At 40.7% G+C, this 22,025-nt stretch overlaps 1 protein-coding gene across 6 annotated transcripts; it reads right to left on the reverse strand.

Moving 5' to 3' along the window:
• Window positions 1-324: 324 nt before the first annotated feature.
• On the reverse strand, window positions 325-18,687 carry LOC109901826 (intercellular adhesion molecule 1-like). 6 transcript variants are annotated; one of them, XM_031787090.1, is made up of 10 exons: window positions 18,517-18,678; window positions 16,324-16,369; window positions 7,657-7,929; window positions 7,450-7,570; window positions 7,244-7,353; window positions 2,946-2,996; window positions 1,979-2,008; window positions 1,763-1,837; window positions 1,573-1,618; window positions 325-889 (listed from the first exon to the last, which is right to left on the reverse strand). In XM_031787090.1, the coding sequence occupies exons 1-9, from the start codon at window positions 18,526-18,528 to the stop codon at window positions 1,605-1,607; spliced, it is 732 nt and encodes a 243-aa protein (XP_031642950.1). In that variant the 5' UTR covers window positions 18,529-18,678; the 3' UTR covers window positions 325-889; window positions 1,573-1,604. The 6 variants fall into 6 exon arrangements, with proteins under 6 accessions (XP_031642950.1, XP_031642949.1, XP_031642947.1 ...); XM_031787089.1 differs by lacking the exon at window positions 7,244-7,353 and having other exon boundaries at window positions 7,439-7,570; window positions 18,347-18,687; XM_031787087.1 differs by having other exon boundaries at window positions 7,244-7,570; window positions 18,347-18,683.
• Window positions 18,688-22,025: the final 3,338 nt, after the last annotated feature.

Genomic DNA, 22,025 nt, shown 5'->3' on the forward strand with positions numbered 1-22,025 from the left:
TCTCTGTTCTGTTATAAGGACAATCATGTGGCCAGTGACACTTTAATTCTTGAAAGTCCAATATCTTGAAAACTTGACTGTTGACATGCAAAACATTTTGGATCTGTATTAACAGTGCATTAATGAAAAAATACCCAAATATAGTTTGAGTCGAATTTCCATTTAATGGTAGAACAGAGAAGCTTCTCAGACACCTATGTCTGTATTGTGCCTTTGGCATGTAGTATTGGCAATTCCCTACCCGGAACCAGAGGGACTGTTCGGTTAGATGAGGCTGTCAGAGGCATGATGGACCTCCATAATATCTGTGGAAATGAGACCATGAACAGGACATGTATGTGATTTATTAGAGAAAATGTCATCCACGTTGGTGACAAATCTACAGATAAAATCTACATGAAAATCTGTGAAAAGCTAGGCATGGAATTGGCTGTCTCTGGGATATGAGAAAAGGATCAATACCTCTTCCAGTGCTCTTGGGGGCGCCTCTGAGCTACGTAACATCTACAGTATATATTCTTTAACATTTTGTAAGCATTTGAAAATATACATAGAAATATGATTGCCAAAGTATAATAAAACTTGCATTCAAAACTACAGGTAAGTCTTTAGAAGAGTGAGGGAGGGGTCATTTCATAATGTTGAGTGAGTCTCACTTGCAGTCTGTGGGAAAGGCACATGAAACACATCTCACGTTCTTATCTCTGAAATGAGAGATGCAGAGTTTTGTCCAACAATGTTTTCACACACACATACACACGCACATGGCCGATAAGGTCTGTTGAATCAGTGTTGTTTCACCATGTCCCTCTGATGAACTCTTCTGGTGTCTTGAGGCCACTCAGTAACACGTTTGTTCCCTCACTACTCTCTGGCCACTTGGTACGACCTGGGAAAAAACACATGACGTCAATTAATGAAATGCCCGATTATCCAGGGTCAATTCATCTAAGGTCAGATGATCAAATTTAAATTAATCAAACATTATTATTATTATTAACATTAACATTATTCTAACATCAATTCATCAAACAATGAAAACAAATATTTACATAACTGTACATGGCTGACGAACCAATCGAATACAGCCAAACAATGCTTTAAGCCATTTGTCAACAATAGGATCTAAGTCAGCAGTCCATTCAGTCATTATGACTGATGTCAAGACTGACTTTAGATACTTCCTCTATGCAGTGATTTATCCATGTTCACAGTACTCTATCTACATGAACTCATCTAGGCACACAGATACTCACTCATGGTATAGATAGAATACAGTATCATTCAATACCAACACAGAATGATATCCCTAAACATTGCAACCCAGCTGGTCCACTTGGCTTTTTACGTTGTCCCTTTATAGTCAGTCACTTCACTGGAACACCTCCATTACAAATACTGTTGCATGATTGGGCCTGTGTTCCATAATGAGGTCACAGCCACAAAAGTGTTGCCACAGTTGTGTCAGTTGTAGTATGTGAAGCTGAAGGTGACGTGTGTGGTTGGGTGTATACTGGATGTGTGCCTGAGTGTGTGTCACATTGATATAAGTGGCTATAGAGGACTACTCACTTCCCTGTGCCCACATGACACCTAGGCATCCGTCATACTTTATCACCTGTGTGATAGAGAACGAGAGAGAAAGAAAGTGTGAAAGACAATAAGAGGGATAGAAAGAGCTGTTTTTATGATAACAGTACAGTATTAACAGTGTGAATACAACAAAGCAAGGAGACACGGAGGGTAAATGTTTTCTACTCACAGCTAATGACCATAATACCCAGGATGAAGAGCACTGCAGCCATAGACAGACCAACAACACGGAGGAAGTAGTAGTCTGAGCACAGACACAGTGACACATAGATGAGTCTATTACCATGTGATTGTAAACCATGTTTGGTGGTATTGATAAGTGGATATTAGCTGCTTGGTTGATCATTATATTTGTGCACTTCGGAAAAAAGTCATATCCTCTTACCATAATTGAATGGTTCATCCCACCTTGCATCTGTGATCAAAGAAAAATACAATATCACTTAGTTGAAAGAAACTACGGTGCTTGAATTGTGTGTTTTTAGAGCATAATAGGTGTAGCCTATATTCCTGCAACAAAGAAAGAGGTGGGAACAACAACACAATGAGATGACAACAGAGCGGTCTGGTCCAGTTGATGTGTTGTTGAAGCCACATCTCAACCCTTACGTAAGCCTGCACAGCGCAGAGGGACACACTCAGAGACTTCTTATCTCTTACATCAGCCACAATCAAGCATTAATCTGAGGACAATTTAGAGACAGCGAGCTGAGGTGCTCTGTTTCTGTTTCACAACTCCTCTAAGGGTTTTGTTTGGGAGACGGGGAATTGTGAAACTGTCAAATGTGCTGTGAGATAACAATAACAAAAAAACTAAAAACCTCCAGATTTAAGGAAAAGTTAGGCTAGGAAAGGCCTTTGTTACCCCAGGCAACAAGAGGAGCGATGGTTCTCTGTCAGCATTTTGAGTCCTTATCTCTGTCATATGGACCTGTACATAATTACATCTCATTAAATTCCAGGTGCATTCCTTTTATGTAACTCTCACTTTTTTTATAGACTTTCAGCATATTTCATTGGCACGACTCTCATAGGAAATCGGGTCAGTCTAATTACACTTTTTAAAGCGTATCAGTAGTGTCCTTGTCAAGTGCTGTAAAATCCACTGCCTGTCTATCTTAACGAGAAAGGGGAATGTAACATTTGCTAATTACAGAGCTAATTCGATTTTAAATTGCATGCACCCTTGACGTGAAAGACAGAACTGGTTATGGGAGATTCTTCATAGCAAAGCATCCATTCACTATAGCTGTGTTGCAGTGTTTTTCAGGGATTACCAATATGGGTGTTTATTTTTCTGGGAACAGGTAATTCCAATATGTCAAGGAGGGAATATGAGGTTTGTTGTTTACCTGCGGTGGTTAAAGACTTAGCCGTGGGTGTTGTTGACTTGTTTGTGTGAGCTGAGGAGAAAAGCAGAGAGGATGACATTGAGTTAGACGTGTGGCCTTGGTCTGTGGCAGAAATGTTGTAAACACACAATTTAAATTAGAAATGTAATTTTATATGAAATAATATTGTGTGACTTGCTTCAGCTCTTTAAAATGATTTGTGTGGTAGTTGAAGTTTAAAAAGTTTTAATTAAGTGAAGCAGTGAAATATAGTCAAAGTTAAATATATAAAAAAATCAGGTCTGGTTACTTTGATAGACTACTATATCAACTGTATTACTGGAGTGTGTTGTGTCATGTAAAAATGCCCGCAGTGTGACACAGCTCACATTCAATGATTATTGTGAGCCAATTTGTACACTTGTGATTGGCTGTGATTGTGACATCACAGCATGAAAAAGCTCACATTTTGAGAATTCTCACTGGTCAATTGGACATCTGTGTTTCTTAGGTAGATAACCTCAGTGCCTGATTGAAATCGATACTAAAGTTATGATAACTTTTTAAATATATTATTGTTTGTTTTGTGCTTCTGTCTGGGCTGACTAGTTAGCTTGCAACAGGTAACTTTAGCATCTGGGTGGAAGATGAGAGTTATCTGTTTATGTGTTAACATAGCGAGTTCGACATTGCCTCTTTGCCGGAGCAATTTTGATTGGTAGAAGTTATGATTTCAGATTTACAGTGAGGGAAAAAAGTTGTTGATCCCCTGCTGATTTTGTACGTTTGCCCACTGACAAAGAAATCGTCAGTCTATAATTTTAATGGTAGGTTTATTTGAACAGTGAGAGACAGAAAAACAACAAAAAAATCCTGAAAAACACATGTCAAAAATGTTATAAATTGATTTGCATTTTAATGAGGGAAATAAGTATTTGACCCCTCTGCAAAACATGACTTAGTACTTGGTGGCAAAACCCTTGTTGGCAATCACAGAGGTTAGACGTTTCATGTAGTTGGCCACCAGGTTTGCACACATCTCAGGAGGGATTTTGTCCCACTTCTCTTTGCAGATCTTCTCCAAGTCATTAAGGTTTCGAGGCTGACGTTTGGCAACTCGAACCTTCAGCTCCCTCCACAGATTTTCTATGGGATTAAGGTCTGGAGACTGGCTAGGCCACTCCAGGACCTTAATGTGTTTCTTCTTGAGCCACTCCTTTGTTGCCTTGGCCGTGTGTTTTGGGTCATTGTCATGCTGGAATATACACCCACGACCCATTTTCAATGCCCTGGCTGAGGGAAGGAGGTTCTCACCCAATATTTGACGGTACATGGCCCCGTCCATCGTCCCTTTGATGCGGTGAAGTTGTCCTGTCCCCTTAGCAGAAAAACACCCCCAAAGCATAATTTTTGCATGTATATGTGCTTTCTTGAGCAGGGGAACCTTGCGGGCGCTGCAGGATTTCAGTCCTTCACGGTGTAGTGTGTTACCAATTGTTTTCTTGGTGACTATGGTCCAAGCTGCCTTGGGATCATTGACAAGATCCTCCCGTGTACTTCTGGGCTGATTCCTCGCCGTTCTCATGATCATTGCAACTCCAATGAGGTGAGATCTTGCATGGAGCCCCAGGCTGAGGGAGATTGACAGTTCTTTTGTGTTTCTTCCATTTGCGAATAATCGCACCAACTGTTGTCACCTTCTCACCAAGCTGCTTGACGATGGTCTTGTAGCCCATTCCAGCCTTGTGTAGGTCTACAATCTTGTCCCTGACATCCTTGGAGAGCTCTTTGGTCTTGGCCATGGTGGAGAGTTTGGAATCTGATTGATTGATTGCTTCTGTGGACAGGTGTCTTTTATACAGGTAACAAACTGAGATTAGGATCACTCCCTTTAAGAGTGTGCTCCAAATCTCAGCTCATTAACCATATAAAAGACACCTGGGAGCCAGAAATCTTTCTGATTGAGAGTGGGTCAAATACCTATTTCCCTCATTAAAATGCAAATCAATTTATAACATTTTTGACATACGTTGTTATTCTGTCTCTCACTGTTCAAATAAACCTACCATTAAAATTATAGACGGATCATTTCTTTGTCAGTGGGCAAACGTACAAAATCAGCAGGGGATCAAATACTTTTTTCCCTCACTATATATAGCAGAGAAATTATACTAAGATTTCATAGCCTCTAAGGTTTTGTATAAGTTGTTGGGATAGTAGCTGACTTGTGTAAAAAGGTACATTGTTTACAGTGAATAGAATGTTGGAAGCCATGGGAGTTTTCAACAATGGGAGCATTAGAATGTTGAAGAAATCTCTTTACAGTGGATGAAGTTGTTTTAGGAGAACAGCAAGTTTAGTAGTTTAAAAGTATAAATGTTATCAAAAAGTTGTATGAAAGAAATGTAAGATAGAATGGCATTTCTATCTTAAACGGTGTAAGAGGAGTGGTGTTCCAAATAACTATAACAAGTCAGAAATAAGTGGTATATCCTTTAAATTGTGGCATTTAAATATTTTACTAAAGTGAATAGGTGAAATATTGTCAAAAGTACAGTCGTGGCCAAAAGTTATGAGAATGACACAAATATTAATTTCCACAAAATTTGCTGCTTCAGTGTCTTAGATATTTTTTGTCAGATGTTACTATGGAAAACTGAAGTATAATTACAAGCATTTCATAAGTGTCAAAGGCTTTTTATTGACAATTACATGAAGTTGATGCAAAGAGTCAATATTTGCAGTGTTGATCCTTCTTTTTCAAGACCTCTGCAATCCGCCCTGACATGCTGTCAATTAACTTCTGGGTCACATCCTGACTGATGGCAGCCCATTCTTGCATAATCAATGCTTGAAGTTTGTCAGAATTTGTGGGTTTTTGTTTGTCCACTCGCCTCTTGAGGATTGACCCCAAGTTCTCAATGGGATTAAGGTCTGGGGTGTTTCCTGGCCATGGACCCAAAGTATCGATGTTTTGTTTCCCGAGCCACTTAGTTATCACTTTTGCCTTATGGCAAGGTGCTCCATCATGCTGGAAAAGGCATTGTTCGTCACCAAACTGTCCCTGGATGGTTGGGAGAAGTTGCTCTCCGGGGATGTGTTGGTATCATTCCTTATTCATGGCTGTGTTCTTAGGCAACATTGTGAGTGAGCCCACTCCCTTGGCTGAGAAGCAACCCCACACATGAATGGTCTCAGGATGCTTTACTGTTGGCATGACACAGGACTGATGGTAGCGCTCACCTTGTCTTCACCGGACAAGCTTTTTTCCGGATGCCCCAAACAATCGGAAAGGGGATTCATCAGAGAAAATGACTTTACCCCAGTCCTCAGCAGTCCAATCCCCTGTACCTTTTGCAGAATATCAGTCTGTCCCTGATGTTTGTCCTGGAGAAAGTGGCTTCTTTGCTGGCCTTCTTGACACCAGGCCATCCTCCAAAAGTCTTCGCTTCACTGTGCGTGCAGATGCACTCACACCTGCCTGCTGCCATTCCTGAGCTCTTTACTGGTGGTGCCCCGATCCCGCAGCTGAATCAACTTTAGGAGACGGTCCTGGTGCTTGCTGGACTTTCTTGGGCTCCCTGAAGCCTTCTTCACAACAATTGAACCGTTCTCCTTGAAGTGCAGTTGAAATTATTTTTTAAGATTCAGTTCATTTGCATGGCAAAGAGGGCCTTTGCAATTAATGGCAATTCATCTGATCACTCTTCATAACATTCTGGAGTATATGCAAATTGCCATCATAGAAACTGAGGCAGCAGACTGAAAACGTACATTTGTGTTATTCTCAAAACCTTTGGCCACGACTGTATATATTTCACCATAAATAACTACAGTCAGACTACTACACTTTTAGTCATAAGAAATTATAAAAAAGTTTTAGGCTATTATTTTGCATCTAGTGGAAGATGTTTAGAAGTTTGTTAGTGTTGACAAATTGAGGCTGGTATAGTAGAGGCAGTGACTGTTTTATAAGTAGTTGATAGTAGCCTTTAGTGGGGGACTAGGACGTAGTAAGTAACCCAGAAGTACTAGTAGCAGTGCATTGCAGTAGTAATTCTGAATGTTTTAGGTAGGTAGGCCATGGGTTAGCTATAGTAAGTGGAGTCACTATTGTAGTTTGGTTAGTGAGTGTGGGAGTTGTTATAGTGGGTTAGTTTAGGGGGTTGGGGTGAGCTGTGTGGCATGATCAGTTTTATGTGCTCCCCCAGTGGTATAATCTGATTGGTAGAAGATAGTATGTGGAATGGAATAGCCCCGCAGCCTGTTAACAAGTCCCTTTAGCCGCACAACCCCCAAAAGGAAACAAAGAGACTTACAGTAAACAGTAACATTAAGAGGTTTTGATGACAAGGCAGTAGGTTTTGGTTCCTCTGGTCCCAGGTCCAGCTCTGCCTCACATCTGTACTCCACTTCACCCTCATAACTTCTGTGGGTGAGGGTGAGGGTGGAGGAGATATTCACTGGTTTCTTTGTGGAGTCATTAAACGTTTGAGTCTCTATAGTTTCATTGCCTTTGTACCACCTCACAACCAGGTTCTGTAGAGGAGCGATGTTCTGGATGTCACACTGCAGCTGGTACTCCTTCCCCTCCATCATTGGACCAGAGTGGCTCAGAGGAGAGATAGACACGCTGTCTGGAGTCTCTAGAGACAAAATAGTTACACATAGTGAAATATAATGGATTTTACTGACAAAACTCACAAATATAAGAAAAAGAAAAACAACTTACTGTAGAGAATGACAGGGAGAATCTCAGTACACTGACTTCCATTTTGTGGATTGATGTAGCATTTAGGTTCTATTGTCCAGTCCATGAGGCTTCCCACAGTCCAGGTGACAAAGTTGACATTTTCTTGCAAACCTATACCTCCGAACGTGACCTCCCACCCCATCCCCTCGGGGTCTGTGGATGTGGTGCAGTTGACTGAGACGGAGTCTCCATATCTCACCACTACTCTGGGAGGGTTGAGCTCAACAGGACAGGAGGCATGTGTAGGCGCACCTACAGTTCAGAGCACGACAGAGACCATAATCATATCATTTACTTTTTCAAGCAGACTTATTTTTTGTTTAAAGCTATATCCCAAGTATAGGTCTAGAATACAGAACAAATTAAAAATAGGTTTACATGAATTGCCTTTTTCAGAAGGCAGTTTCTAATCAGTAACGTTAAAGCAGCAAAATGCAACTTTTTGGGCGACCTGACCAAATTCACATAGATATGTGAGTTATACTGTAGGTCTGTCATTCTTCATTGAAAGCAGGTCTAAGAAGTGGTAGATCAGTTCTGTGTGCGCTATTTCTATGGTTCCGGTTTTCAAGTTTAGTTTTTGTACACCAGCTTTAGTTTTGTACACCAGCTTCAAACAACTGACAATACAAGATTTGTGGCTGTGGAAAATATATTTCACATCGGTTTAGATGGTTAAATGATTCTCTACAGTATACAGTGCATTCGGTATTCAGACCCCTTGACTTTTTACACATTTTGTTACGTTAAAGCCTCATTCTAAAATGGATTAAATAGTATTTTTCCCTCATCAGTACACACATATTAACACATAACGACAAAGTAAAACAGTTTTTTAGAAATGTTTGCTAATTTATGAAAATATAAAACTGAAATTTCACATTTACATAATTATTCAGACCCTTTACTCAGTACTTTGTTGAAGCATTTAGCCGCGATTACAGCATTGAGTCTTCTTGGTTATGACACTACAAGCTTGGTACACATATATTTTGGGATTTTCTCTCATTCTCACACTTCTCTACAGATCCTCTCAAGCTCTGTCAGGCTGGATAAGGAGCATTGCTGCACTGCTATTGTCAAGTCTCTCCAGATATGTTCAATCGGGTTCAAGACCGGGTTCTGGCTGGGACACTCAAAGACATTCAGAGACTTGTCCCAAAGCCACTCCTGTGTTGTCTTTGCTGTGTGCTTAGGGTCGTGAAGGTGAACCTTTGCCACGGTCTGAGGTCCTCAGTATTCTGGAGTAGATTTTCATGAAGGAGCTCTCTGTACTTTGCTCCGTTCATCTTTGCCTCAATCCTGACTAGTCTCCCAGTCCCAGCTAATGAAAAACATCCCCACAGCATGATGCTGCCACCACCATGCTTCACCGTAGGGATGGGGCCAGGTTTCCTCCAGACGTGATGCTTGGCATTCAGGCCAAAGAGTTCTCACATGGTTTCATCAAACCAGAAGAATCTTGTTTCTCATGGTATGAGAGCCTTTAGGTGCCTTTTGGCAAACTCCAAGCAGGCTGTCATGTGTCTTTTACTGAGGAGAGGCTTTTCATCTGGCCACTCTACCATAAAGGCCTGATTGGTGTAGTGCTGCAGAGATGGTTGTCCTTCTGGAAGGTTTTCCCATCTCCACAGTGGAACTCTGGAGCTCTTTCACAGTGACCATCGGGTTCTTGGTCACCTCCCCGACCAAGGCCCTTCTCCCCCTATTGCTCAGTTTGGCCGGGCGGCCAGCTCTAGGAAGAGTCTTCGTGGTTCCAAACTTCTTCCTTTTAAGAATGATGGAGGCCTTTGTGTTCTTAGGGACGTTCAATGCTGTAGAAATGTTATTGGTATACTTCCCCAGATCTGTGCCTCGACACAACCCTGTCTCGGAGCTCTACGGGCAATTTCTTCAACCTCATGGCTCGGTTTTTGCTCTGACATGCACTGCCAACTGTGGAAACTTATATAGACACGTGTGTGCCTTTCCAAATCATGTCCAAGCAATTGAATGTACCACAGATGGACTCCAAGTGGTAGAAACATCTCAAGGGTGATCAATGGAAACAGGATGCACCTGAGCTCAATTTCAAATCTCATAGAAAAGTGTCTGAATACTTATGTAAATAAGGCTTTTCCATTTTATTTTACACATTTGCAAACATTTCTAAAAACCTGTTTTTGCTTTGTCCTCATGTGGTATTGTGTGTAGATTGCTGAGGATTCTTTTTTTATTGAATCAATTTGAAAGTAAGGCTGTAATGTAACAAAATGTGGAAAAAGTCAAGGTGTGTGAATACTTTCAGAAGGCATTGTAATGTTGACTATTAGAATATCAACACATAGCCTACTCTTTTTTTATTAACTGAATTTACTTACCAGGGGAGAAGGACAGGAAACCCAAGACTCTAATATTTGTGTAAACTGTTCAGAATTGTCTTCTGTGGGTGTCACCATGTTGGCTGATACCCTATATCATGAGTGCACAATCCCTAGGCTAGACATTACAGTGCACTATGAATGTTCAATACGCACAATAAGCTGACTGGTTAGGGGATTTGTCAAATTAACAAATTATTGTATTTTGTTACATTTAAAACAACATTCTAACCTTTTTTTTTGCCTTATCTAGTCCAAATATGGCATGATTCCACTATTTGTATCATTTTGCATCAGTAATAATGGAGGACTTTTATTTTGAAGGCGAACTGACGATTCTACTATTGTGGCTAATTGTTATTGTGGCTCAGTTCACATAGGTGCTACAATACGTGGGGTCGCTATTGTAGTTTGGTTTGTGTCAGTGGGGCTTCTTATAATGGGTTAGTTTAGTGGGTTGGGTTGAGCTGTGTGGCATAATCAGTCTTATTTGCTCCCACAGTGCTATAATTTCATTGGTAAAATATATTTCTGTTCTGATTTCAGATTTGAAAAGCAGAGAACTAGAAGATTTCATGTGCTCTACGTTTTTGTCCAAGTTGTTAGGAAAGTGGGCAAAAATGTAGTTCTGAAAAGTTGGGAAAAAGTTTTCAAAGTTGTTACTGAAACAGCTGTATCGTTTGACTGGTAGAATATATTATATTCTGATTTCACATTTGTATATCAGAGGAGTAGACTAAGATATCATACGCTTTACGTTCTTGTCTAACTTGGGAAAATGGTCAAAATGTTTGAGAGGAAAAGTACTTGATGCTTTTACTAAAACAGCTTCATTGTTTGATTGGTAGAAGATATTTATGTTCTGATATCAGATTTGAATTGTAGAAAAGTAGAATAATATGTCATACCATCTACGTTTGTGTCTTATTTGCTGGGAAAGTGGTCAAAATTTCAATTGTTTGTAAAAATTGAGAGGAAAAGTAAGTTGATTTGATAACAAACAGATATATCGTTTGATTGGTAGAAGATATTTCTGTTCTGATATCAGATCTAAATAGGAGAGAAGTAGATTAAGATTTTGTTTTGTCTAGCTTGTTGAGAAAGTGGTCAAAGTAGCTGATTTGTGTCAAAAGTCACATTGTTTACAGTGAATAGAATGTTGGAAGTCACAGCTTCAGAATGGGAGTTTTTAAAGAGTCACTGCCTTTAAAAATCCCTTTGAAAATTGCCTTTGTGGTATCGATATGAGTCAGAAACAGTTATTCAAGTGTCAAATAGACTACAAAGTGTAAATAGGATAATTTTGGTCATAAAGTCAGTCTCGTCTGCGACAGAGTTTGGAACATCCGTGCGTTACAACGGGTAAATGAAAGTTGGGTATTGAGTTGATGATGTCCATTTGCCCACTAACATAGTGTGAACATCTGTGGTGATTGCTCTCCATTCAATATAATGGACAGTGAGAAACACCTTAGTTAGATGCAAAATTGCTAACTAAAACATCCTTGGCAAAAACTTCAAATTTATTACAGATTTCTTCAGTTATCTTAGATTCATTCAATAGACTTCCATAGTCTATAGTGTCTCATGGGGGACAAAAATAATTAACCAAACACGAAATCGGTGAGGAAACACCGGCGTTTTTCAAATGAGCAACAGAAAAACATACTTGCCAATAGGCGTTTTCAGTGGCTCTTTAACAATGGGAGCTTTAGAATGTAGAAGAAATCCCATTAAAGTGGATGAGGTTTATTAGAAGCTTAATAGGTTAAAAGGTATAAATGGTTTCAAAAAGTTGTATGCAATCACACTGGCCCTGACCAGCCTGCACGTTTTAAAGGTTGAATGGCGTTTCTATCTGAAACGGTGTAAGAGGAGTAGCGTTCCAAATAATAAGTACAATATTCTTCTGTCGCAAGTTCCATTAATGAAATAGTCAGAAATAAGTAATACATTACTAAAAGTGTGATTTATTTCGCAAGTCACAGTAACTCAAAATGATTACAGTAACTGAACCAAAGCTAGTTTAAGGAGGAGGACAAAGTAATTACAAACATTGGTGAGCTAGCTGCTCATGGTATACGGCCACTGATTTCCATTCATCCTGCCGGTGAAAAAGATTTAAAAGAAGGTCCTATTATTAAGAGTGAAGTCCTTGAGATTAACGGCGAGTTGTGGCAGGGGGAAAGATACAGAGAAATAGGAAATAGCCCCATGTGACATCACCTAGAAATGACAAAGAGTCACTTTCGATTGGGGTGTGTGGTGGCAGGGCTCTGAGCAAGGGACCCTGTTGACAGAAAACGAATGACTTTTCAACTATTACACAAACAAAACAGTTGGGTGAAACCTAAACAACACATTACAAGACAGTCGGAAGCACAAAACATGGCTACTGCTGAAATTATTCTCCACAACAATTGAGTAATGTATTCCTAGCAGCAGCCAGGGTTGAGAATGTGTCCACACACAGCCAGTGGGAGGGAGGGACAAAGGGAGGGAGTTACTCAACTAACAACAAACGTTCCCACAACTTTAGAGAACATTCCCTTAAGAGTGTCATTAGGTCATTAAGTAATGTTTTCATAGGACTGTTCTGGTGATGTGCAAGGAATGTTTCCAAGAAACAATTGCCAGAATGGGGTTACCATGTTCTCAGAATTAAAGATATCACTGTTCTAGACACGTTTCATGGTATGGTTGCAAGAACATTCATGTGTCCAGTTTTCTGTGTTATGAGACTATTCCATCAACGTCCCACCAAACATGTTTGCCATGTTCTCAGAACATAAGATATTGTTCAAGACACTTTTCATGGGAATGTTGCTGGAACATTTTTGTGTATCAGTTGTCAGGATGTCGCCTGATGGTCCCAAATAAATGCCTTAGTTCAGTATTTTAAGAGCTTTTTCTATAGTTGTCTAATGTTGTTGGGGCATGTTAAGCTGTTTAAATGTTTACTCCTGAATTACTATGATCAATGATATAGTTTTTGTACTTTTATCAGAGCTGAGATTTACTCCAAAGTGCACTCAACCTATTGCGTAGACCTATTGAGCTGTTTCATCTACATGAGTGCCAAAGGAGGAGGGGTTAAGGTTTCTTCTGGACAGAGCCTAACTATACTCTACCAAAAGTAAATCATAGGAACTCAGTTGGGGCCTCAACTTACTATTGAGAATTAAAAATAGTAGTATACACAAGGTGCAATTTTGGCTTTGTGTAAGCAGTTTTTCTCTTGTTATGTCAGTCACTGACAGTCACTAAATGATCCCATGTCAGCATATATATTTTGTTAAGTCTAGTGGCCAGCTATCTAAACTTGTAGTAATCAATGATTTTGTTAGTCGACTCTCACTCAAATACACTAGAAGACCAAAAGTCAAATATCTAATTCCAAAATTGTGGGCATTAATATGGAGTTGGTTTCCCCTTTGCTGTTATAACAGCCTCCACTCTTCTGGGTAGGCATTCCACTAGATGTTGGAATATTGTTGAGGGGACTGGCTTCCATTCAGCCAGAGCATTAGTGAGGTTGGGCACTGATGTTGGGTGATTAGGCCTGGCTTGAGTCAGCATTCCAATTCATCCCAAAGGTTGTTCGATGGGGTTGAGGTCAGGGCTCTGTGCGGGCCAGTCAAGTTCTTCCACACCGATCTCGACAAAACATTTCTGTATGGACCTCGCTTTATATATGTGGGCATTGTCATGCTTAAACAGGAAAGGGCCTTTCCCAAACTGTTGCCACAAAGTTGCAAGCACAGAATCATCTAGAATGTCATTGTATGCTTTAGAGTTAGGATTTCCCTTCACTGGAACTAAGGGGCCTAGCCCAAACCATGAAAAACATCCACAGACTATTATTTCTCCTCCACCAAAATGTACAGTTGGCACAATGCAGGTAGCGTTCTCCTGGCATCCGCCAAACCCAGATTTGTCTGTCGGACAGTCAGATGATGAAGCGGGATTCATCACTCTAGAGAAAGTGTTTCCACTTCTCCAGATGGCTGCGAGCTTTACACCACTCCAGCCGAAGTTTGGCATTGCGCATGGTGATCTTAGGCTTGTGTGCGGCTGCTCCGCCATGGAAACCCATTTCATGAAGCTCCAGATGAACAGTTATTGTGCTGACGTCGCTTCCAGAGGCAGTTTGGAACTCGGTAGCGAGTGTTGCAATAGAGGACAGGAGATTTTTACACGCTACGTGCTTCAGCACTTGGTGGTCCCGTTCTGTGAGTTTGTGTGGCCTACCACTTCGCGACTGAGCTGTTGTTGCGCATATATGTTTCCACTTCACAATAACAGCACTTACAGTTGACTGTGGCAGTTCTAGCAGGGCAGAAATTTGACGAACTGACTTGTTGGAAAGGTGGCATCCTATGACGGTGCCATGTTGAAAGCCACTGAGCTCTTCAGTTAGGCAATTCAACTGCCATTGTTTGTCTATGGAGATTGCATGGCTGTGTGCTCGATTTTACACACTTGCAGGCAACGGGTTTGGCTGAAATAACCAAATTTGTTAATTTGAAGAGGATCTACATACTTTGTGTATGTCAAAGTGTGTCAAATACTTAAGTTTACTTTTCGCAAGTATCACTTGCGAACAGCCAAGGAGCTATCAGTGGTTCACCAATCAGGGCCTTGATTGGCTCGGTAACAAGGCGTGATGTGTAATGTTCTGGGTGTGTTCTGTTTGACATTAAGGGAACGTCTCCTTACTGTAACGCCAAAACATGCTGAAAAGGTTCTCAGAAGGTTTTTGCCTACAAAGATAGAATGTTACCCTAACTTACGGAAAACTGGACACTCAAACATTAAAGGAACATTAAGGGTAACATCATAAAAACATTATCTCTCCCTAGAATTGTTAGCTGGGTAGATAGATTGGTGTGAATGTAGTGCAGCGTTGTTATGAAGGTGCTGCTCTGGCCAACACAGAGGTGGATTTTCCTGGCCCTGAGAGACGGGAGAAGCAGGCCTTTGTACACACTCTGCTCCCCATCAATACCTTCCAATTAACCACTCTGTGATGAATCGCTACAAGCTCACTATGGGCCCACTGGTTTCCCACAAGCAAATGTGATTAGAACTTAATCTATTTTCTATCAGGGAAATCGGTTCTGTTGCTGAATCCCTGTGAGGTAATTTGAGATATTTACAATGTGGTTCAGAGGAGAGATGTCACTGAAAAAACTGTGGCTCGGGACTGTTTAGACCCCTAGGGGTCCACGGAGGTGCTGCAGGTGGTCTGCAAAAATATATGGCAAAAATGTATAGGTTTTTATGAATGTCACTAGCAACAACAGACTGAACAATTTTTAAAAACATAGCTACTTTAGAAAAGGGAATATATTATTTTTTAATGATGTCTTTACTTCTCAACTCCTAATATTGAGCAAATTAAACTCATTGGAGCTCATTACACTCCCTGGAGTATCTGACATAGGCTTTGAAAAAACTCCAGAGAGTACCAGTCGTGGTGAAGGATGCTAGCTGCTGGCAAGCTTTCTTGACTTGGACAAACATTTCTGTCAACAAATTGCTAACCTTTGTTTAACCAGCTAAACAGCTGCTACCAACATGTACTGTATGTGGAGTAGGGCTGGCACATCTGTCGTATAATAATCATCACAATTATTGTTATACATTTATTTTAGGAGAAGGGAGAGATTGAACTTTATATTCAAGTAGATATAGCTCACCCAATAGAAGTTTTCATTTTTACATGGAGGGTGAAGTTACTAATCATTTTATGAGCAGAACGGCACAGTTGGGAGGAGAAGCTTGGTTTCCAAAAGTTTGAGGTGGTCAAAACCATTTGTTTTTGAGACAATTAAGAACTGTGGCCATTTGATTTGATTATTACATTTAATTGTTACCCAAAATTCTATAATCGTCGCAGCTCTAGCTTGGAGTTACCTTTCTAACTAATAGGCTATGATAGAGTTGACACTTTTTCCAATTATAATGTGTGGGGGTCAAAATAATGAAAACCTTTCTACCAAATGTAGATTTTTTGAAATGTTGATTACTTGTCCTTCTCATTATCATTCACCGGATGATAAGACAAAACATCTGAAGAAAAAAAACATGTTTTTTCTAACATATAATGGGGGTCCCTAGGCAAGGAAAGGTGCAGACCCCTGGTTTAGACATTTTAGTTTGAGATGAGAAAGGGAGAGAGTGTGTATACAGTATGTTTATAAATGAGAACAGTGTGTGTGACCGTGGGTGCACGCATGTGTATGTGTGAGAGAGAAATAAATTGTTCTTTTTGATGACTTACCTGGTAGTGTGAGAAACAGACATATTGCCATCCAGCTCAGCTGAATCTGAAAGACAGAGCACGTGAAGAAGTGAGAGATACTGTAGATGTGAGTGAGAGATTCATTGTGGTACAGAGTTTCAGCAGAGTCTGTAATTAATACAGCATTAAGCTGACTACTACTTCAGCTGGAAATCTGCAAGATAAGCAAAGGCCCTTAGGCAGCACAGGTGACACTGCAATGAATACAGATCACTTAGAGCCACACAGGCACATCTGTTATACCCACAATAGATTACAACAGACACATGACAACCACACATCTATCAACCTTCATTAACGCCCTGCTTGTTTGTGTTCTCCCGCTGCACGTAAACACACTCACACTCTGCCCATTATAGGGCTGAGTAACAGGTTTCAGAACCAGCTCCTTTCTTTACAGTAGCTGTAATAGTTTTGTAATGATTCCCTAATGGTTTTCTAATGGTTCTCTACACAACGAGACAGACACTAAGAGCTACTGTGCGGAACAAGGGATGTGTTCATGTAGGCCCATGACTAATATCAGTATAAAGAGGAAGTAGCCGTGTTACTGGTTTTATGTCAGTCACTGAGGCTACATGTGTCACACCCTGTACTGTATCACATGTCTTGTGATTGTCTCCACCCCCCCGAAGAGCTGCTTTTCCCTGGTGTATATATCCTTGTGTTTCCTGTCTCTCTGTGCCAGTTCGTCTGGTATGTTTTTCAAGTCAACCAGCGGGTTCCCAGTACCCCTGCTTCTATCCTCTTTTGCTAGTCCTCCCGGTTTTTGACCATTGCCTGTTTTCTGGAATCTGTACCTGCCTGCCTGACCATTCTGCCTGCCCTGACCTCCTGGACTCTGAACTGGTTTTGACCTTTTGCCTGTCCACAACCATTCTCTTGCCTACCCCTTTTGGATTGTTTAATAAATATCAAGACTCAAACCATCTGCCTCCCATGTCTGCATCTGGGTATTGCCTTGTGCCCTTATAACATTTCTTTTGAAACACAGGCAAATGTACTCATAGCGGTTGTTTCTACCACTTCTCACCTCCACACCAAAGTGCAGTCAAGCACATTTTTCACACAATGAAGATGGCTGACAATCTCAAACGAAACGTATAATATGATATACAAACTGGATGAGTGCACTCACATTTTCTAAACCATGGAATTATACTGAAGCCCTGTTTCCATTTTTCCAACTGAAAGTCATGATTTCTGTATAGTTACACACATCACACAGCACATGGCCCTAATTTAGCTGAGGGGGAAGTTTGAGGTTGCTGCGATCACATATACTGTAAATCATTTCTGAACTCCTTCGTGTTGCCAACAAAAAAATCTAGTTGCAGAATGAGGATCTGTCATAACAGCAACACTTACAGCAATCAGCTGCTACTCTCAGCACGTTCTCTGAGACACACAACTACTGTACAGGGTCATAACAGCTTTTTCTAATCGCTTTTCATCTGCACCATATGGTAATCATAGACATAAAATAACAGGCAAACAAGTAAACACATTCACTCTGAGGAGAATCGCAATCACCCTGACAACCTTTTAGTTCTGACAAAAAGCAGTAGTGTATACAGAAAAATAACATCAGTAAACCAACGAGGAACCCAATGATTATTTGTTCTAGAGGGATGGAGAACAGGGAGCGAGCTGGATGAAGGCAGGAAAGGAAGAAGGCATTGACAGCCAGAGGAGTGTTTTGGTGTTGTATCAGTACCTAGATGAGATCCCCTGACCTATTCTGATGGCAGCATGTCCTCAGGGGAGGCGGTGACAGGTGAGCGTCAGTGGGCATCATGAGGCTTGACAGCTCAGATTAGCGGGTTACGCCAGTCCTAATTTCACTCTGAAGCCTCTGAAGCATATGTCAAGGCAAGGGCCTGTTCGCCTGGGGCTGTCCCAGCCTCCCTACCAGACTGTCTCTCACCCAGCCTCCCTACCAGACTGTCTCTCACCCCTCTAACCCCCTGTCTGACCGTCTCTATCTCTCTCACTTACTCACCCATTGTCTGTTTATCTTTCCGTGTATCTGTCTGTTTGTCCGTCCATCTCGAACATCCGCCACAGGCTCTCTCACTTCACATATCTTACTCTCTACCTTTCTCATGAGTGCCAATGTCCCTCCCTTACTCCTCTCCTCTTTGAGTCCCAAATGAAAGTCATTCAGCTCACCTTGGTGTCCATCCTGAGCTGTCGCGTAGTTCCAGAGCTCGTTCCAGAGCAGCATCCACGGTCTCTTTCCTCTGTGTGTCAGTCAGGAACCATTAAAAACCGTTAGTCGACCACACCCTTCTGCTCATGACCTCCTTGTTCCATATCTTGCGCACTACACTTTTTTTTCTCTCACCCACTCTTTCTCTCTCTGTTGCTGGCTCTCACACGTGGGCCACATCACTTCCTTTTTTGTTCTGTCTTCCAGACTAGTCTCTCTCACTGTCAGTCAGTCTGCCTCAATCGTCTGTCTCTCTATTTCTCTCTGTTTGTGTTTGCTTGTCTTTGTCTGCTTGTCTCTCTTTTTGACAGCTTCTCTCCATGTCTGTGTTTTTGCATGTCTCTCATTTTGACAGCCTCTCTCCATGTCTGTGTGTCTCCATGTCTCTCTTTTTAACAGTCTCTCTCCGTGTCTGTGTGTCTGCATGTCTGCATCTCTCTCTTTTTAACAGCCTCTCTCCATGTCTGTGTGTCTGCATGTCTCTCTTTTTGACAGCTTCTCTCCATGTCTGTGTTTTTGCATGTCTCTCATTTTGACAGCCTCTCTCCATGTCTGTGTCTGCATGTCTCTCTTTTTAACAGCCTCTCTCCGTGTCTGTGTGTCTACATCTCTCTCATTTTGACAGCCTCTCTCCATGTCTGTGTTTTTGCATCTCTCTCTTTTTAACAGCCTCTCTCCGTGTCTGTGTGTCTGCATCTCTCTCTTTTTAACAGCCACTCTCCGTGTCTGTGTGTCTGCCCCTCTCTCTTTTTAACAGCCTCTCTCCATGTCTGTGTGTCTGCATCTCTCTCTTTTTAACAGCCTCCCTCCGTGTCTGTGTGTCTGCATGTCTCTCTTTTGTTTAAATTTAAAAAAGCTATAATTCTCACAGTACTCATACATTTAAGCATCATCAAAGATTAGCGGGAAGGGAGCTGTCCTTCACAGATTCAATTAGTGCAGAACTTCCAGTAAGAAAGTGCATTGAAGAAGCATTCCCCTGTTCCTGAGAAACACAATAAGGAAAATAGCCCCACTGGGCACACACATCAGCTCAACATCTAGTTTTGATTTACTTTTGGTTGAGTTGTCAACTAACAAGTATTCAAAGTGAAATCAACAAATACAAATTACAGTGTCATTGACTTAGGTTAAAAGTTTGTTTAAAAACAGACTAAATACTCTTACGTTTATGATAATTTTCTTCAAGTGCAATTAGTTTTCCATGTTGATTCAACATCAAATTCATTTCTGTGGGTTGAAATGACAGCATTGATTCCATCAGTTATAGCCCAGTGGGGCGATGCTCTTGGAGAGTTGTCAGCACAGCCTCTCCAGCCACTACAATATTACACAACAGTGAGACGCCATTCCAGGCCGGTCACGATGGACATTGGGGCCAATTCAGGCCCTCAAACAGAGGACACAGTCTTCGCTCCAGGAGTTGGGGTGGCTTTTGGACTGTCCCCATCCAGTCACATTCTTTACTTGCTGTACATCCTCCTTCTCCTCCTCCTCACAAGACATGCCACTGGCCACACTGGATATAATATATATATTTTTAACCTTTTCATCTCTTTTAGATTTCAGCAGGTAGTCTTCAAACATGTGAATACAATCCCAATCAAATTTGATTGGTCACATACACATGGTTAGCAGATGTTATTGTGAGTGTAGCGAAATGCTTGTGCTTCTAGTTCCGACAGTGTAGCAATATCAATTCCACAATAACTACCTAATATACACAAATCTCAGTAAAGGATTGGAATAAGAACATATACATATAAATACATGGATGATCAATAACTGAGTGGCATAGGCAAGATGCAATAGATGGTATAAAATACAGTATATACATATGAGATGAGTAATGCAAGATATGTAAAACTTATTAAAGTGGCATTATTCAAGTGACTAGGGATCCATTTATTAAAGTGGCCAATGATTTGAAGTCTGTATGTAGGCAGCAGCCTCTCTTTGTTAGTGATGGCTGTTTACAGTCTGATGGCCTCAACATATCTTTATGGTTGTTTTGGTCTCTGAGCGCCGTATTCAGATTATTGCATGGTTTGCTTTTTCGGTAAAGCTTTTTTAAAATCTGACACAGCGGTTGCATTAAGGAGAAGTGTATCTAAAGTTCTATGTATAACACTTGTATTTTCATCAACATTTATTATGAGTATTTCTGTAAATTGATGTGGCTCTCTGCAAAATCACTGGATGTTTTGGAACTAGTGAACGTAACGCGCCAATGTATACTGAGTTTTTAAAATATAAATATGAACTTTACCGAACAAAACATACATGTATTGTGTAACATGAAGTCCCATGAGTGTCATCTGATGAAGATCATCAAAGGTTAGTGATTCATTCTATCTCTATTTCAGATTTTTGTGACTCCTCTCTTTGGTTGGAAAAATGGCTGTGTTTTTCTGTGACTTGGCTCTGACCTAACATAATAATTTGTGGTGCTTTCGCCGTAAAGCCTGTTTGAAATCGGACACTGTGGTGGAATTAACAAGAAGTGTATCTTTAAAATGGTCTGAAGTACTTGTATGTTTGAGGAATTTTAATTATGACATTTCTGTTGTCCGAATTTGGCGCCCTGCACTTTCACTGGCTGTTGTCATATCGATCCCGTTAGCGGGATCTCAGCCATAAGAAGTTTTAAAAGCGCTGTGCTGTTATAGCCTATCCAACATGCAAATGCATGTACTCTAAATGCAATGCTAGAATGACTGGTTTTATTGTATTCTGGTGTTCTTTATTAACCATGTGCTCCAGACAGGGAGGAATGTGTATGCCGTGCCATCAAAGCCAATCGCTAATATCAATAGTTAAAGAGGTTCACCATACTCTTTTAGTTTTAGCATGTATTCAAATCAGCCTTCATCAAATATTAACCATTAGTTCTGTTTTTATTTCAAGGCTGCCTTTCATAAGACAACTCTTCTATTTTTTTTTTGTTTCATCCAAATCTAAAAGTCACTTTGCATTCTCTTTGCTCACATAACCCGCTGCAGGAAACGGCGCTAAAGATGTCTGTATGTACTCTGTGGTTTCTGTAGAGCAGGACTAGGGTCATTTCAATTTCATCTCTACTGTACTTAGTTCAGGAAATGAAAATGTGATGCAGCATATAGGGTAAGGTTTTACTGATTGAATGGTTTGTGTTACAGCGTTGGTTCAGCAACCTTATTAGCCACCTGGGATTGACAAAGGTCTATTCCCTTTTATTGCGGTGTATTTTGTTCTATTGTGTAGAAAAAGGGTATAGAAAAGAGGTGTATGAAGAGGAAAAAACATATTGTACTTTTAAGCTAATTCATTTCTCCATTTGTTTCCCGTTCCTACTCGTACCGTTGGGTCCTTCTTCTGCACATAATACATCAAACCACCCATGACATGAGAGAAGAGAAATGGACATTGACGGGCCTGTATTAGGCTGTCAAACCTTCAATTTAGCAGATGATAGTTCCTCTCCACTCCT

The sequence above is a fragment of the Oncorhynchus kisutch genome, linkage group LG13 (genome assembly GCF_002021735.2).
Source record: "Oncorhynchus kisutch isolate 150728-3 linkage group LG13, Okis_V2, whole genome shotgun sequence".
Classification (NCBI taxonomy): Eukaryota; Metazoa; Chordata; class Actinopteri; order Salmoniformes; family Salmonidae; genus Oncorhynchus; species Oncorhynchus kisutch.